Genomic DNA, 17,785 nt, shown 5'->3' with positions numbered 1-17,785 from the left:
TTCTGCCTATGAGTATATGTACCATGTAGATGGAGGACCTGTGAAGATCAGAAGAGAACCTTGGATCCTATGGAACTGGGGTTGCTACCCTGTGGGTGCTGGGATTCCTGTCTTCTGCAAGAGCACCAAGTGCCTCGAGCCATCTCTCCAGTCTTGGGATTACTATCAATGGTTCTCAAAGCAGCCAGGAGAATCAGGGTTGGTCTGGTCTCACTTACTCAGTTTCTTCTTTGGACGTTGTCTCTGTGGGTGGGCGGTTTTTTCTCCTTTTCCCTCTTCTCCTTTTTCCCTCTTCTTCCTCTTTGTCCTGCCTTTCATATTCTCTCTTGTTCATTCTTTTCCAGTTTGGATCTTTGTATGTATCCCAGGCAGGCTTCTGCTTCCTAGAGTCTGGTATTATGTCTAGAATTACATGAGGCACTGTAACCTTACGTGTGTTACATGTGGCATTTTAAGCATATTGCCAAACTACACACACACACACACACATATATGTGTGTGTGTGTGTGTGTGTAATGTGTGTGTGTGTGTATCTCTTCACTTTTTACTTTTACTTCGAGACATAGTCTCACTAAGTTGCCCATCTGCCCTTTAACCTTTGAGTCCTCTTGCTTCAACCTCTCAACCATCAGGCCTGACTCAGTAATATTTTTGTATCATATTTTAGACCAAAAATGTTGAACATACCCTGTTAATATTAGCCATTGATACATTTTCTTTAGATTGTATGTCAGTTGAAACAACCCAGATGTCCCACGACAGAAGAATGGGTACAGAAAATGTGCTTCATTTACACAATGGAATATTACTCAGTTGTTAAGAACGAGGACATCCTGAGTTTTGCTGACAAATGAACAAAACTAGAAAATGTCATCCTGAGTGAGGTAACTCAGACCCAAAGGACATGCATGGTATGTTCTCACTAATAAGTGGATATTGGCAAAAACAAACAAACAAATAAATAAATAAACAAACAAACAAAGTACATAATACCCAAGATACAGTCCACAGAACTCAAAACGATCAACAAGTGAAGGGTCCAAGTGAGAATGCCTTAGTCCCACTTGGGAGGGAGAAGAAAGCAACCACATGGAGAGAGGGAAAGAGGGAGGGAGGGAGGAAGAGGGGATGGAAATGGAATGGGGATGGGGGTGATGGGGGGGAGGGGAATATGATCTGGTATTGGGTTGGGGGAAAAGGATTGAAACCTGAGGGCCAGGAGAAAGAATAACAGGTGACCTTGGGAGGAAGGAGGTTGGAAGGGCCCTCTAGAATGTACCAGAGACCTGGGAGGTGAGAGACTCTCAGGACTCAAAGGGGAGGGGACCCTAGTGAAATGCCCTACAGTGGGGAGAGGGACCTTACTGAACCCATCTCCAGCAGAAAGACAGGGCAGCAAGTGAGGGATGGGGTTGCTATCCCTCAGTCAAAGCTCTTATCCATAAATCTTCCTGTCTGAAAGAAATGCAGGGATGGAAATGGAGAAGAGCCAGAGGAAAAGAAGGTCCAAAGTGGGATCCAGCTCAAGGGGAGGTCCCAAGACCTGACACTATTACTGAGGCTATGGGGCACTCACAAAAAGGGACCTACCATGACTGCCCTCCAAAAGACCCAACAAGCAGCTGAAAGAGTCAGATGCAGATATGTGCACACAACCAATGAACAGAAGCTGCTGGCCCCTGTGGTTGAATTAGGGAAAAGCTGGAGGAAGCTGAGGAGGAGGGCGACCCTGTAGAAGGACCAGCAGTGTCAATTAACCCGAACCCCCAAGATCTCTCAGACACCAACCTGGATCAGCAACCAGGCAGCATCCACCAGCAGAGATGAGGCCCCCAACACATACACAGAAAAGGACACCCAGGTCTGGGTTCAGTCAGAGAAGATGCACTTAACCCTCAAGAGACTGGAGACCCCAGGAAGTTTAGAGGTCTGTGGGGTGGATAGGGTGGGGACATCCTTGTGGAGACATGGGGTGGGGGTGGGGCAGGGAGGAGATATGGGATGTGGAACTGTTGGGGGTGAGGGTGGGGGTGGACCGGGAGGGAAATAAAATCTGGAGCGCAAAAATACTTAATTAGTTAATTTAAAAGATTGTGTGTGTATATGTACATATGCATGCAGTACCAGAAGTGGCCAGCAGAGGACATTGGATTGCCTAGAGTTGGAATTATGGGTAATTAGCTCCCAAGAAGGGTGCTGTGAAGTAACCTTGGGTCTGCTGCAGAGCTGTTGATGGCCCAGCTGTCTCTCCAGCCCCTGCAAGCCTTTTTGTTATAAAGTTACTATTCATATTTTATGATCATCTTGCTTTTATTTTTGCCCCACATGGGAAATATATTTCAGAAATTTAGCTCCTTGTTATATTTTATGTTACCAAGCATGTTCCAAATTTGTCTTCCCTCTTTTTCGTAGCGCGAGTTGTAAATGTTTCTTTTATGTTTGTTTCCAACATAGAAGTTTTAAACGTCAAAGTTATCAATCTTCTTTTATTATTCTTTTAGCTTCTAAATTTTGGTGACTTTTTTTTTTTAAAGGCTTGACATCTTCTTAAGGGACACGTATTTATTTTTTTCTAACACAACATTTCAACTATGATGCTTACATGTACACATCTGTGATGTGTCCATCCAGGATGCATTTATCTGTAAGAGTTGGATTTATTTTGAATTTACAGTGTTGGGGTTCAATCAAGAGCCACACGCATGCTAAGCAAATGTTCTGTTACTGATCTACGTACTTAGTCCCTGATACCTTTTTCAGTTAAAAACTATGTATTTACAGTATACAACGTTTTGCAGGATGTATACATTTAGGAATGGCTACCTCAAGCTCACTACCAAGCATGACGTCACACACATTTTATTTGTATTTATTTGTATTTATTTATTTATTTATTTATTTATTTATTTATTTATACATTTACAACTAACTACTTCCCTGGTGATTGAGGAGCTGGCTTGTTGCACAAACCCAAACGCATGAGCTCAGATCCCCAGAAGGCATGGAAGTGCACATCTGTAATCCAGACTTAGAGTCAAGAGAATCTCTGGGTGCTCTCAGGCCAGCTCTCCTGGAGCCTGGCGTATGCAGCAGTGAACAACGGAGAGGCCCTGTCTCTTACAAGGTGGAAGACAAGGACCCGAGGTTGTCCACTGACCTGCTTGCTCTGTGGTGTGTGCATGCATGGACACACCGATGCACATGCACATATACCTAAATGTACACATCACACACTATGTTTTAAGTCTGTGCTGTTGGACAGTTTCAAGTACACAACACTTACCACTCTCTGTAGTCAACACATTGTACAGTGACTACCATGAATTTACACCTCCTGTTTAGTTTTTTGTTTAGTTTTGATTTTACTTTTTGTTTTTGAGGCAGGATCTCAGTCTGGACCTTCACTCTCGTCTGCCTCTGCCTCTTGAATGCTGGGATGAAAGGTGTGTACTACCACAGCCTGCCTAATTTTTTTTCAAAAAATTGACTTAATTTAATTTAGTTACATATGGGCGTTTTGCCATATGTATGTCTGTGTATCACATGTGTGCTTGATGCCTTGTAACTTTGGATGCCAGAAAAAGGCATTGGATGGCCTGGAACTGGAGTTCCAGACAGTTGTGAGTCACCAGGTGGGTCCTCTGTTCTTAACCACTGAGCCATCTCTCCAGTCCCATGCCTAATTTAAAAACAAAAGACTTATTTTATATTTAGCTGTGTATGAATGCGTGTGTGCATGCACATGTGTATGCCAAAACATGTGCATATGAAAACGGTGTCCACAGAGGATCAAATAGCAAACTCTGGAGCTGGAGTTACAGATAGTTGTGAGCTGCCATATAGATTTGGGGTACCTAACACTGACTCTCTGGAAGAACAGTCAGTGCTCTTAACCACTGAGCCATCTCTCCAGCCCCTTTAAGTCACTTTAAATGCTACCTTTTTATACACACGAGTGTGTATGAGCCTGCACACTCCAGCACAGTAACTAAGGCATTGTATTTAGAGATATAAACAAATTCCTGTGAGAAGCCTTTCTTTTCTTTATACAGTTTATTTCTGATGGAATTAGCATTTCAGTTGTGATTAAGTTGTATGTTTTCTTGATAGGTTTTATTTTGTGTTTTAGTTAGAGTTCTATCGCTGTGAAGACATGCCTTGACTGGCATAACTCTTCTAAAGAAAAGACTTAATTGGCCTTGGCTTACAGGTTCAGGGATTTAAGCATTGTCATTATGGTGGGAACATGGCCGTGTCCAGGCACAGATGTCCTGGAGAAGGAGCTGAGATCTACATCTTGATTGGAAAGCAACAGAAGGGGATTGTGTGCTACAGTGGGCCTTGCTTGAGCATAAGAGACCTCAAAGCCTACCCCAATAGTGACACACTTTCTCTAACAAGGACACAGTTACTCCAACAATGCCATACCTCCTACTAGTGCTGCTCTCTCAAGTCAAGCACTCACACATGTGAGTCTGTGGGGGCCATACCTCTTCAAACCATACCATTTTAAGTTTGTGTGTGTATGTGGGTCCATACTTGCAAAAATGTGTGTGTGTGATAGTGGGAACTGGTCCTTTCCTTCTACCACATGGTTCCTGGATGCTGGATTTAGATTGTCAGGCTTGGTACAGCTGCCTTTGTCCACTGAGCCATCTCCCAGCCCTCAGCAGGTACTTTAAGGAACATATATTCAGACAGGATGCACCTCTTAGACTGGCACTTGAAAGACTAAGACAGGGAGAGCTTGAGGTTGAGGCCACCCTGGGTTACATAGCGAGGCTTTGTCTTAAAGACTGTTCAGGCAGGTCATACTTGGAAGCTAGAGAGTGAGCCTAAAGCAAGCATGACGGACTTTAGGTCTCAAAAGAGTTAGGGCTGGTGGGCTAATGTTTACCTATTATCCCAGTGCTTGGGAGAGTAGACTATAGAGACAAGAGTCTACATCCAGCTTGGTCTAGATAAGACCTTGTCTCAAAATAAAAGTCTAAGGATGTAGCTCAGTGGTTGACTGTATGCCTAATGTGAAGAGCCCAAACCCTCCCAAGTGCCCACAAAAGGACGTGTTTATATCAGAATTTGGGAATGTTGCTCAGTAGTCAAGCATTTCCATAGTGTGTATGAGGTTCTCAGTCCATACTCCAGTACTCTCTTTTCTCCCTCCTTTCTCCCTCCTTCCCTCCACTCTCTCTTTTCCTCTCTCTCTCTCTCTCTCTCTCTCTCTCTCTCTCTCTCTCTCTCTCTCTGAGGGGCATGGAGGAAGAAGATTATTTCTCAGCCCCCTTCTGTCTCTTATTTGATTCCTCGGATTAAGATATAAGTGGCACTTTAATAAATTATGGAACAGTAATCTACAGCCGGGCATCATGGTGCATGCTATTAATCCCAGCACTCAGGAGGCAGAGGCAGGTAGATCTTTGTAAATTTGAGGTCAACCTGGTCTACATAGTGAGCTATGTAGAGAGACCCTGTCTCAGAACAAAGCAAAAACAAAAATAAAGAAACAAATAATCTTTAAGTAAAGAAACTAATGTTTTTTCTTTCTTTTTTAAAAGAGTTTTCTAATGCTATTTATCCTAGTGTTCTTGTTGGGAATGAATGTTGAACTTTTAAAATGCTTTTTTTGGCATGTATTAAGATGCCCATATCATTTCTCCTCGCATTTATTAACATGTAAAAGCCACATTTGTATTCTTGGTATAAATCCCATTTGGACAAATAAGTATCAGTTGTTTAATGTACTTCTGAATTTTATTTAATAATCAGATTACCTTAAATTCATAATTTGATCATAAACAATGTATCTTAGGGGTGGATGGAGTGGGGGTATGGCACACAGCTTTAATCCCAGCACCCAGGAGACAGAGGCAGGCAGATCTCCTGAATTGGAGGCCGTCCTGGTCTACAGGGAGTTCCAGGACAGCCAGGGGATGGATACCCTAGTGCACACTACATAAACACTCTACCAACTGAGTTGCCTCCCCACCCCTCGCTTCACTGCATTATTTAAAACAGCCCCAAATTAGAAAAAGAAATGCCAATCCATTGATGATTAAACAAACAGAGTGGGACATAGTCATATGAGGTGATATTATTCAACTGTAAAAGGTATAAAGGACTGATGCACACTACGACGTAAGGACCTAAACGAAGCCAGCAGCAACAACTCATACTATTTTATGAGTCCATTTCTATGAAGTGTACACAATAGCCAACCCCACAGAGGCAGGAAATAAATTAGTGCTCACCGGTAGCTGGGGAGTGGAGAGAGACTATCCAACGTCACCAGGTTTCTATTTAGAGACACAAAATGCTCCAAAGTCAGGAAATCATGCTGGTTGCACAACTCTGCAGATGTACTAAATATCACCAAGCTAGCCAACTTGAAAGTTAAAAAAAATATTATGCATAAACCATTATGCAGTAAAACTATTATGTTAGAAAAAAATATGTGAGAAAAGCGTTGTCACAGGTGGAAAGCAATTTACTTTTTTGCTCCAATTTTCAAAGGCTAGCTCTGGGATTTTTTTTTTAAACCTTCTGTTGAATACAGAAATTTTGCTGCAAGAACAAAGAAAATGCTAAATGCCCTTGACTAATATACCTGACAAAGTTATGGATTTACCAAATAGTAACTGTGGATCAATACTTGAGAAGGACTGAATGCTTTTCTTGGTCTACCAAGTTTTGTTAGCACAGGTCTTTAAGTTTTAAAAGATTGAGCTTTGACTCAGCCTTGCACACAGTTGGGCGCCTGCATCTTCCTGCTCAGTCTACTGAAGTATTGATAAAAGTGCTAAGAATGGTTTGGGGGTGGGTGGGAGAATGATAAAAGTCAAAGAGGAGATGTGTGTAACAGTTACATCATCAGGGAATGTTCTCTAATTCATGCATTCTCCAGGCTTTATCTCTTTCTTAGAAGGGTTCCCTTCCCCAGCCTTATATTTTCAGTCCTTGCTGCAATTCCTAAAAAACCTTATCAACTTATGCAAGTCACCAGGCAAGATCACATCACAGGCCAGCAAGATGGCATGGTGAGTAAAGGCCCTTGCCACACAAGTTTGGGGACCTGAGCTTATCCTACATCAAGGTGGAAAGAGAACCAGCTTCACAAAGTTATTCTCCTACCTCTATACCCAAGTCATGGTATGAATTCCCCCTACCCTCACCCCCACCCCATGCATACTTGTGAGTACATGTATTAATAACGTAATTTGTGTAGAATCCCAAGTCATAGCTGGACACAGTTTTTCATACTTGTAGTCTTAGCACTTGGAAGACTGAGGCCAGATAATTGCATGAATTTGAGGTCAGCCTGGACTACATAGTAAAAACCCAGTTACCCAGAGATTCATAGCAAGACCATGTCTCAAAAAAGACAAAAGAAGGCTAGGAAAATATTTGAGGGAGTAAAGCATGAAGGCATGAGTTTGGTTCCAAGAAGCCATCCTTGTTATCCCAGCACTGAGGATATAGTGACAGGCAGGTCCCTGGGGCTTACTGGTCAACCAGTCGAGCCTAACCAGGAGGGTCCAGACCAAAGCCAGACCATGTCTTTAGAGACGAGGTGGGAGAAGGAACTCCCTCAGCCTCAGCCCTGGCTGAGGAGCTCACTCTCTGCAGTTGATGGTGGCTGGGGAGGAAGAGTCCATTTCTTTCAGGGGTGTGACCCCCTTATAGTTTTCACATGCTCCAGTGAATGACTCTGCTCTCATGGGAATGTGAGCAGCACTGAATGAGTGAGTGTAGTTTTGGAGAGGGAAATAAAGAAAGAAGGAAGAGGGAGGAAGGATAGATGGATGGAAGAAGAAAGAAAAAAGACAGACACACACAGATGGACAGACAGGAACAGAGATTTACCACAGAGAGAGAGAGAGAGAGAGAGAGAAAGAGAGAGAGAGAGAGAGAGAGAGAGAGAGAGAGAGAGGGAGAGAGAGAGAGAAAATACAAAATTGGGAAAGGAATGTGAAGGCAAAGGCCTATATGACCAAAATGCATTGTACACATATATAAAATTCTCAAAGAATATATGTTTATATTTTATTATCTATCTATCTATCTATCTCTATCTCTATCTCTATCTCTATCTCTATCTCTATCTCTATCTCTATCTCTATCTCTATCTCTATATCTATATCTATATCTATCTATATATTACCAAGTAAAGTCTAGAGAGATGACTCAAAGATTAGAAGCTCTTGCTGTTGCAGAGGACATAGGTTCAATTCCCAGCACCTACATTGCAGCTCACAAACTCCTGTAACTCCAGTTCCAGGAGTCTGATGCCCTCTTCTGACTTCCAGGAGCACCAGGTATATGCATAGTGCACAGACATACAGGCAGGCAAAACACTCATCAACAAGTGAGGTTCAAAATGCATGTGGATAGCTCCCACGGAGCTACACTCAGGGTTGACCTCCAGCATTAACTCTCTCTCTCTCTCTCTCTCTCTCTCTCTCTCTCTCTCTCTCCCTCCCTCCCTCCCTCCCACACCCACGCTCTCAAAAATTTTAAAGCAAAGCAAGGAAAAAGGGCCCCAACTCACCATTTTGTTGTTACGATCAAGTTACTTCAAGTATTCAGAATGTGGTTTGGGGACCTCTTAGGAAGAAGTAATCAAATCTTCATTTAATATTAAATTCCCAATTCAGGGGGATATGTTAATGAGCTGGGCTAATGTGGAACTTGCGGTGCCTGAGGGTGCAGTAGCTTTGATTTCAGTTCTTGACTAGGAAGAAAGTCTGCCTTTGTGTTTGCCCTCACCTGCGAGCACTGTGGACATGGCCATGTGTCTTCAGGAACGTTGGCTTTGATTTCTGAAATGCTATTTTAAGGTTGCATCTGATTTGAGAAAGAACAAGTAAAAATTTCTTTAATTTAAATAAAAAGCACAGCTCTGTGCCATACCACGGCTCTACTATGACACTCGAGTAGTACAAGGACAGTGATTTAGTGATTACAGACAGCTAGCCTGCTCTTATGTGATACTCACAGACACGACTGTCTGTGCATTAAAGGAGGAGGATCCCTAGCCATCAAATGAAGGTGTCTGGATCCTTTATTATTATTGCAGGCACCAGAGGGGCGGGTACTGGGAGACACATCTTCTAAGGCTGAACATGGTACCATTCGCCTTATTACCACTGATGCTTTTCAAGCTCAAGGTTTCATCTGTCCATCACCCATTTGCTACTTTTGTTGCATTTGGTTTGGGAATATGGTCTCCTGTAGTCCAGGGGTCACTATGTAGCAGAAGATGACTTAGAACTCATGATCCTCTACCTCTAGATACTGACATTTTAGATGGGCAACTCCATGATTGTATCTCATTCAGTGTTTCCTTCCTTCCTTCCTTCCTTCCTTCCTTCCTTCCTTCCTTCCTTCCTTCCTTCCTTCCTTCCTTCCTGCCTGCCTGCCTGCCTGCCTGCCTGCCTGCCTGCCTGCCTGCCTTTTTCCTTTCTTTCTTCCTCCTCCTTTTCCTCCTCCTTTTCTCCTCCTCTTCCTCCTCTTCCTCCCCCTCTTCCTCCTCCTCCTCCTCTTCCTCCTCTTCTTCCTCTTCCTCTTCCTCCACCTCCTCTTCCTCCTCTTCTTCCTCTTCCTCCTCTTCTTCCTCTTCCTCCTCTTCCTCCTCCTCCTCCTCTTCCTCCTCTTCCTATTCTTCATCTTTTTTGAAACAGAAAGGATCTCTCCATGTAACTCAGACTGGCCTAGAACTTGGTATGAAGACCAGGATAGCCTTGAACTCACAGAGATCTACCTTCCTCAGGCTCTCAAGTGCTAGGGCTAATGACATATGTTACCCCCCAACCTGCCCCCATCCATTACTAACGGGCATAAACATTCAGATTCTTTTCTGTAACAAGGATATATTCCTGCTGACTTGTATTTGTTTCTTGTCAAGATTTTCTCACCAGAGGAAGATTTGTGTGATAGCTGCTGTAACTGGAATTCATAACTCATCAACCAGAACTGTGTCACCTAGATGTCACATAGATGCTGCTGCATGAAGACTATTGGCTGGGAAGGTTAGTGTTATGGTTCAAATGGGTTCAGTCAACAAACAGTTTCTACTACACATCCCTTCTCTCAATTTTCCTCGACCTCAAACTCTGTGAGTCTTCGTGAGAGATGAACAAAGATGGTTTGAGGCCCATAAGGATAATAGGGATGAGGACATGGCCTAATGACTAGGGGGCTTTCTGTGCAAATGTGAGGACTGGAGTTTAGATTCACAGAATCCATGTAAATGCTGGCTGTGGTAGTGTATACCTTTAACCTCAGTACTGTGGATGGAGGTGCACACAGGGGGAGACTGAGGGCTTGCTGGCTAGCCAGTCTAGCTGAAACAACAAACTACAGGTTCAGCAAAAGACCCTGTGTCAATAAAATAATGTGGAGTGCAATAGAAGACACCCAGCATCAACCTCTTGTCTCTGCAGGTACATGCAGGAGTATCCATTGCCTATGTGCACAAGTGAGCTCTAGCACATGGGAATGCACACACACACACACACACACACACACACACACACAAACACACACACACACTTACACACACTCACACACACATACACTTACACACACTCACACATGCACACATGCACAAGAAAGGTAGAAGCTTATTTAACAAATTATCTGTAGGGAGGCAAAGTTTAGAACAGAGGCTGAAGGAACACCCATTCAGAGCCTGCCCCACATGTGGCCCATATGTATACAGCCACCAAACGAGATAAGATGGATGAAGCAAAGAGGTGCAGGCCGACAGGAACCGGACGTAGGTCTCTCCTGAGAGACACAGCCAGAATACGGCAAATACATAGGTGAATACCAGCAGCAAATCACTAAACTGAGAATGGAACCCCCGTTGAAGGAATCAGAGAAAGGACTGGAAGAGCTTGAAGGGGCTTGAGACCCCTTATGAACAACAATGCCAACCAACCAGAGCTTCCAGGGACTAAGCCACTACTCAAAGACTATACATGGACTGACCCTGGGCTCCGACTGCATAGGTAACAATGAATAGCCTAGTAAGAACACCAGTGGAAGGGGAAGCCCTTGGTCCTGCCCAGACTGAATCCCTAGTGAATGTGGATGTTGAGGGGAGGGTGGTAATGGGGGGAGTATGGGGAGGGGAACACCCATATAGAAGGGGAGGGGGAGGAGCTAGGGGGATGTTGGCCAGAAACCGGGAAAGGGAATAACAATTGAAATGTAAATAAGAAATACACAAGTTAATAAAGATGGAGGAAAAAACATTATCTGATAACCATTATTTATTTGTAAAGGCTTAATACTTTCAAAGACAACATGAAAGATCCATTATCTGGCCTGAAGACCTAACATAATGCTACAGAAACCAAAGAGTATACAGTTGAAATTGTGAGAGAATTAAAGAGATATGAACTGACAGAAGAGAATAGAAAGTTTGTAAATCGATATGCGCATAAGTGGTCAAGTGACAGGGTCCAGCCTTTGTGTGCTTGCCTAGCATGCCCGCCTAACATGCTGTGCTTCAACTCCAGCCTGATTTGACTTCCATACAAAAAGTAAATGAACCACTGCTATATTTTTATCTTAAATAACCTCCAAAGGACTCCAGGCTCAGCCTGGGGCTACTGGGCAGAGCTAGAAGCTTTAGATAGGGCCTAGTAGAAAGTCTTCCAGTCACTGGGGTCATGCTCTTGAAGGAGTCAGTGGGACCCCACTGTCTTCCTTTCTTTTCAAACTTGAACCTGAAGAGAACTGGTTAGCTCACCACCGTGTACGTGTCAGGATGACTGTAGACATAAGCCACTAAAGAACCAAAAAACTTCAGAACAGAGGTCCACAGTAAGCACTCGGTCTTCATAAACTCATTAGCTCCTGTATTTGACATAAGGACTGTGACGTTTAGTGTTAAATATCAACTTGATAGACTGTGCAATCACCTCGGAGACCTCTGTACCTCTGGGAGGCGATCTGTTGCAACACTTTAGGTGGAAAGACCCTGCCTACTGTTGAGTGGCATGATTCTCAGCAAACACTGGACTCTCTAAATGGAGAAAGAGAGCCAGTGAATTGATTTGGCACGTTAAGGTGCCACCTGCCAGGCTCGAAGACCTGAATTCCATCCCTGAGAACATGACTGTTTTCTGGCCTCTGTATGAATATGATTATAAAGCTGCACATACATGCACACATTCATGAGCACATGCACATATGTGTGTACACACACAAATAAGTAAAATGTAATGTTACAGCTGCATATACATGCATGCACACAAAGTGCACACATGCACATACAGGCAGATAAGTAAAATACAATGTTAAAAATGGGGACAGTGCACTGAGCAGCATCATACAGCCATTCCTGTTTCTTGGTTGTGCAGTTAATTTGACTAACCCCTGCTGCCTTGGCTTTCCCCGCTCTCAGGGACTATAAAGCCTTAACATGTGAGCTACAATAAAACCCTCCTGTCTTAAATTAAAGATTGTCATCGCAGCCACAGGAAAAGAAACTAAGACAGGAACTGTAAATTAACACAGCCGTGCTTCTCACAAGCCAATCTTAATTAATCTCAGGCCTGAAACTCATGGAAGAAAACTTAGGAGAAGAATTTGTGAACTTGGATTAGATAAAGGTTTCTCAGAGTGTAAAGTATAAGCCATCTAATTAGATGTCATCGTGATTGGAAAACCTCTGATCTGAGTCAATAGAGAAAGTGAAAAGGCAGGTGCAGAGCCTGAGTCCCCTTCTTAGGCAGGTGCAGAGCCTGAGTCCCCTTCTTAGGCAGGTGCAGAGCCTGAGTCCCCTTCTTAGGCAGGTGCAGAGCCTGAGTCCCCTTCTTAGGCAGGTACAGAGTCTGAGTCCCCTTCTTAGGCAGATGCAGAGCCTGAGTCCCCTTCTTAGGCAGGTGCAGAGCCTGAGTCCCCTTCTTAGGCAGGTGCAGAGCCTGAGTCCCCTTCTTAGGCAGGTGCAGAGCCTGAATTCCCTTCTTAGGCAGGTGCAGAGCCTGAGTCCTCTGCTTAGGCAGATACAGAGCCTGAATTCCCTTCTTGCTGGTGATCTGTGGCAACTGAGAGAAGAAAACGGGAGGACAACAGGAAGAGAGACACCGTAAGACTCCCCACCATTTCTGAGAGTGCTCTGAGTAGTAGTCCTCTTCAACCACACACAACACATACTAAGTCCCATCTGAGAGCCAGGCCTGGCAGACCACTCAATACAACATCAATAAAGCTAATTGGTGATGGACCAGTCTGGCTCCAACTTAAGTTCAAAAGCCATCTAATTACAAAGTCAAAACAAGTTCTGGAATTTGACGTGTTCCATTCCCTATAGCCTGACCTCCAACCTCATAAGATGCTATGTTCTGTCAAATGATTTTGAGATATTCTGCCAAGTTCTTCTGGAAATCCCCTAGCCTTGCAGTTTTAGGGCTAGGAGAGCCCCACCTGTATATCCGGGATGACCTCTCAGATCCCACATTTCTGGAGAGACAGTTGCTGGACCAGTTACGTTGTGCACATGTAATAAAGCTTGCTGTAAGTTTGGCTAATTTGGGCGCTGGTCTTTATCTCCATCAGTGGGGTTAACGTCACAGACAGGCAGCTGGTGCAAAGAGGACAAAGCACGGGAATGCATTAGTATTAAGTCAAAGCCAACCAATGACGACTGAAGGGAGAAAATGATGGGTCACTTTACTCATGAACCTAAATAAAATATTAGTGATCTGCTGTCTAAGTGGGTTAGTAAAAAGTAATATATCACGGTCTGGCTGGAGTCATCTTTTCAAAGCAGGAATGATTCAACGTCAGGGAGATGTGCGACGTGCCAGTTCAGAAGAAGGAAGACAGAAAAAGGACAATTACAGAAATCAATGCAGAGCAAAGCATTTGATGGTTTCCAACAGCTGCTCGCCGTTCAAGCAATTAGCAAAGAGGACTAAATGACAGGTCTCATAAAGGCTAGACACCAACTCATAGCATTAATTTGAGGGATGCGTTACTTAAAGATCAAACGCCAGGAAACAAATCCTCATTTTCCTTTGGGTTTAACCCAGTCTCTTGGCCCTGGACAGGCTATTGGAAATAAAAAGAAACGTCCATCACTCGGTTGGTTTGGAAAGCTTGATTAGCATGCATCAATCCCAGGTTCAATCCTTCAAACCACATACACCTTAAACCCACACTTAGGAGGTAAAAACCAGACAGTTGGAAGTTCAGAGTCATCCTAAGATACTAAATTCAAAGGCCAGCGAAGGATACAGGAGACTTGGCTGTCAAAAAAGAAAGAAAGGGGAAGAAAATTTAAAAAAAAAAGAAAGACAAAAAAATGTGAAAATGAGAAAAGCAAGAGACAAAAGCTGTCATTATTATAGATACTGTGTATTCCCACATGGAAAAAGTAATGAAATCATTGGAGAAACTAATAGAAATTGATTCAGCATGGCTGCTGCATGTGTCATTAACTTTTATGAATCAAATTTGTTCCTCTACATTAGAAAATGTTACAAAAATGAAGATGTCATTTATAATTATAATAAATATACAAGGCGTTTAGGAGTTTAGGAATAAACAAGAACATGTAAAACTTCTATAAACAAATACAAACTAACAACAGAGGCAGGCCCGGTGGACACTGATGAACCCAGCAATCACAAAGCTGAAAGAGGAGTGTAGCAAGTTCAAGGACAGCCTGGACTATGTAGTGAGACCCTGCTTTAAAAAAAACTGCAAGCAAAATAGGAGGTTGTGGATGTAGTTCATTCAGTTGAGTGTGGTGATTTGAATAAAAATGGCCCCCATAGGCCTATAGGGAGTGGGACTATTAGGAGGTGTGGTCTTGTTGGAGGAACTGTGCCACTGTGGGGACAGGCTTTGAGTTCTCAGATTCTCAAGTTAGGTCTAGTGTGGCATCTCCTCTGCTGTCTGTGGATCAAGGTGTAGAACTCTCAGCTCCTTCTCCAGCACCACGTGTGCCTGGGTGCCGCCATGCTTCCCACCATGAGGATAATAGACTAAACCTCTGAAACTGTAAGCCAGCCCCAATGAAATGTTGTCCTCTATAAGAGTTGCCATGGTCGTGGTATCTCTTTATATCAATAAAAACCCTAAAGGAGATACCTAGTATACACGGAGTCCTAGATTCAATCCTCCCAGCATCACACAAGCCAGGCATCATAGCACAGATCTGTAGTCCCAGCACACGGGAGCTAGACACAGAAAAACTCAAAGTTCAAGGCTGTTCTTGTGGGCATAGCAAGTTTGAAGCCAGCCTGGGACTACATGAGATTCTGTCTCATTAAAAGAAAACAGAATGCTTGGGTCAACAATAGCTACAAAGCACCACAGTATTGTTGAGGCGGTAATAATGAGCTCACTTGGAGCTCACTGTACACAGGGCACAATGTGCTCTCTGTATAATCCTTCATTTTTTTTTTTTTTTTTGGTTCTTTTTTTCGGAGCTGGGGACCGAACCCAGGGCCTTGCGCTTCCTAGGTAAATAATCCTTCATTTAATTGTCCAGTCGTGCGAGGAACATGTTATCTTCACTCAGTGCAGAAGGGACCACTTATACCTGCCGGGAATGGAGCCGACTGGGCTTGCCGGGAACGGAGCCGACTGGGTAGCCTGGCTGTGTACTTGGAACCAGCATCTCTGAAGCCGTAGTTATCATCTGTTGCTCTCGGCCAGGGATGAGTAAGATGAAATCTGCAGGCAAGTTTCTTCCTGTCAGATGGTTGGTGATGTTGGCTTAAGGACTCAGTGTTCTCCTCACTAAAACATCCTGAATACGGTGCTGTGGGGCCAGGGGTGTGGCTCCGGGTAGCATATTTATCTGGCATGGTCAGGGCGTAAAAAACAAGTAAATTGCTGCAGCCTGAAACCATTCTGTCCAACTCTTCCTCCTCCCCTCTGCCCTTTTGAAGGAAGAAACCTAACCAGGCCACACACGACTCTGCCCAGACCTGCCAGCTTGTAGCTGGCAGCTTCTGAGATGGCGTCCAGTGATCTCCACCATCTGGTACTCATTCAATCTTTGTGTGACTCCTCCCCTGTGAAGTTGACTGGACCTGGAGATTAGCTTCCAGATAATAGAACTCAACCAAGAGGTGAGACGTCGCTGTTGAGAGTACTTTACAAAAACGGAACCCCACAAAGTACGTGCAAACAAACCAACTTGGGGGGCTATAGTCTGTACTGGCTGGTTTTGTGTCGACTTGACACAGGGTAGAGCCATCAGAGAGAAGGAAGTTTCACTTGAGGAAATGCCTCTATAAGATCCAGCTGTAAGGCATTTCATCAAGTAGTGATTGATAGGGGAGGGCCCCGCCTATTGTAGGAGGAGCTATCCCTGGGGCAGTGTTCCTGGGTTCTACAAGAAAGCTGGTTGAGCAAGCCACCCTTCCATAGCCTCTGAATCAGCTCCTGCCTCCAGGTTTCATCCCTGCTTGAGGTCCCGTCCTGACTTCATCCAGTGATTGACTATGATCTGGAAGTGTAAGCCAATAAACCCTTTCCTCCCCAACGTGCTTTCTGGTCACGGTATTTTTGTCACAGCAATAGAAACCCTAACTAAAGTATGGTTCAAATGGTTTGCCTAACATGCAGGAAGTCCCAGGTTCAGTCCCCAGAACCACATAAATCAAATATAGTGGTATATACCCTTGATCTCAGCATTTGGAAATCAGAGGCAAAAAGCCTAAGTTCAAGGTCATTCTTGACTACATAGTGAGTTTGAGGCCAGCCTAGGACGTGGGAGACCCTGTCTCAACTGCAAATACAAGGAACCCTCCTAGAGAAGAGTGTTACATGTACAATGAGTGTGGAAAAGCCTTCACTCATAGTTCTAACCTCCACAAACTCCAGACAAACTCTCACCTCTGACTCTCAAACAATATAACCTCACCAGGACTCCAAACTTGAACATCTTTTTCCTTTGCTGGGAGGAAAGACAGCTCTTGCACCACGAGATGATCTCCAGGGATCATGTAGGATGGAACTGTGGGTTGATGTTGGACAATACCATTAGGGACCAAAGGTCCTCACCCAACAACCTAGTGTAAGGGTCCAAGAATCACCGAAGACTGACACCCAAGACTCATAGTATGCAACAGTAAAAAGCACTTATTCGGCAACATTTCCTGCATGCTGGAGTTGGTCTCTCCATTTTGGAATGGAGACCCATAGTGGGCTTGAGGGCCCAGCTTCTATTGTCAGGGTAATTCCCGGGAGGGCGTGTGTTCTTTTACCTTCGTTGATTAGCTCTATCTCTAGAGGTCTGACTGATTCTACCATTGGTTGGGCTCTGAAGACTTCCCAGGAGTTGCTTACTCATTCTAGTTACCTATTCTTGCTTCTGGCCAGATGACAAGGTGTTCTTGGATCGGCTACCCAAGGCTGTGGTTGGCTGACCATGGGTTCCTGGATCCAGGTTCTTACTTCTGGGAAACAGAAACTCAGGCCTAGTCTCTCAAATGGCCAGTTTGCAGCCTGTCATGGAGTCAACCTGGTTCTGGCTAACTCAGTCCTCTTATTCACCCCTCTGATTTGTAACTGAATCAAATCATTAATTTGTCAGTTCTTTTTCCCAGAGAGTCAACTGGGCCTAAGAATCATAAGTTATTGCCAAAATGCAGGCCTTTCTGACTGAGCACCTCAGCCTGTGAAATGAGGTAATGGATGTCATGTTTTTCTTCTGTAGCTGCTTCCTGCTGACGTTAGGACATTCTTCTGGGGGGACCAGGAAGCTGAAATGCTAGTCAAAGACTGTGCAATAGAGCATTTATGAGAAGCATCTGAT

General features: G+C 44.0%; 2 protein-coding genes across 1 annotated transcript in view; both read right to left on the bottom strand.

Moving 5' to 3' along the window:
- The window catches only part of Erich1 (glutamate-rich 1), a gene marked incomplete at its 5' end in the record, with an annotated part of 52,793,804 nt that overhangs the window by 52,751,536 nt on the left and 24,483 nt on the right, over positions 1 to 17,785 (bottom strand).
- The window catches only part of LOC148000510 (uncharacterized), a 52,166-nt gene continuing 45,640 nt past the window's right edge, over positions 11,260 to 17,785 (bottom strand). The window contains exon 3 of the mRNA XM_087589422.1: positions 11,260 to 13,055. Within this exon, the coding sequence (XP_087445548.1) occupies positions 12,690 to 13,055 (366 nt within the window). The 3' untranslated portion in view covers positions 11,260 to 12,689. The remainder of the gene's footprint in view (positions 13,056 to 17,785) is intronic.

This window comes from Rattus norvegicus, chromosome 16 (assembly GCF_021556685.1).
Source record: "Rattus norvegicus strain SHRSP/BbbUtx chromosome 16, alternate assembly SHRSP_T2T, whole genome shotgun sequence".
In the NCBI taxonomy this organism is placed as follows: Eukaryota; Metazoa; Chordata; class Mammalia; order Rodentia; family Muridae; genus Rattus; species Rattus norvegicus.
Note: the sequence above shows the minus strand (reverse complement) of the source record. Positions and strands in the feature narration are given on the sequence as shown.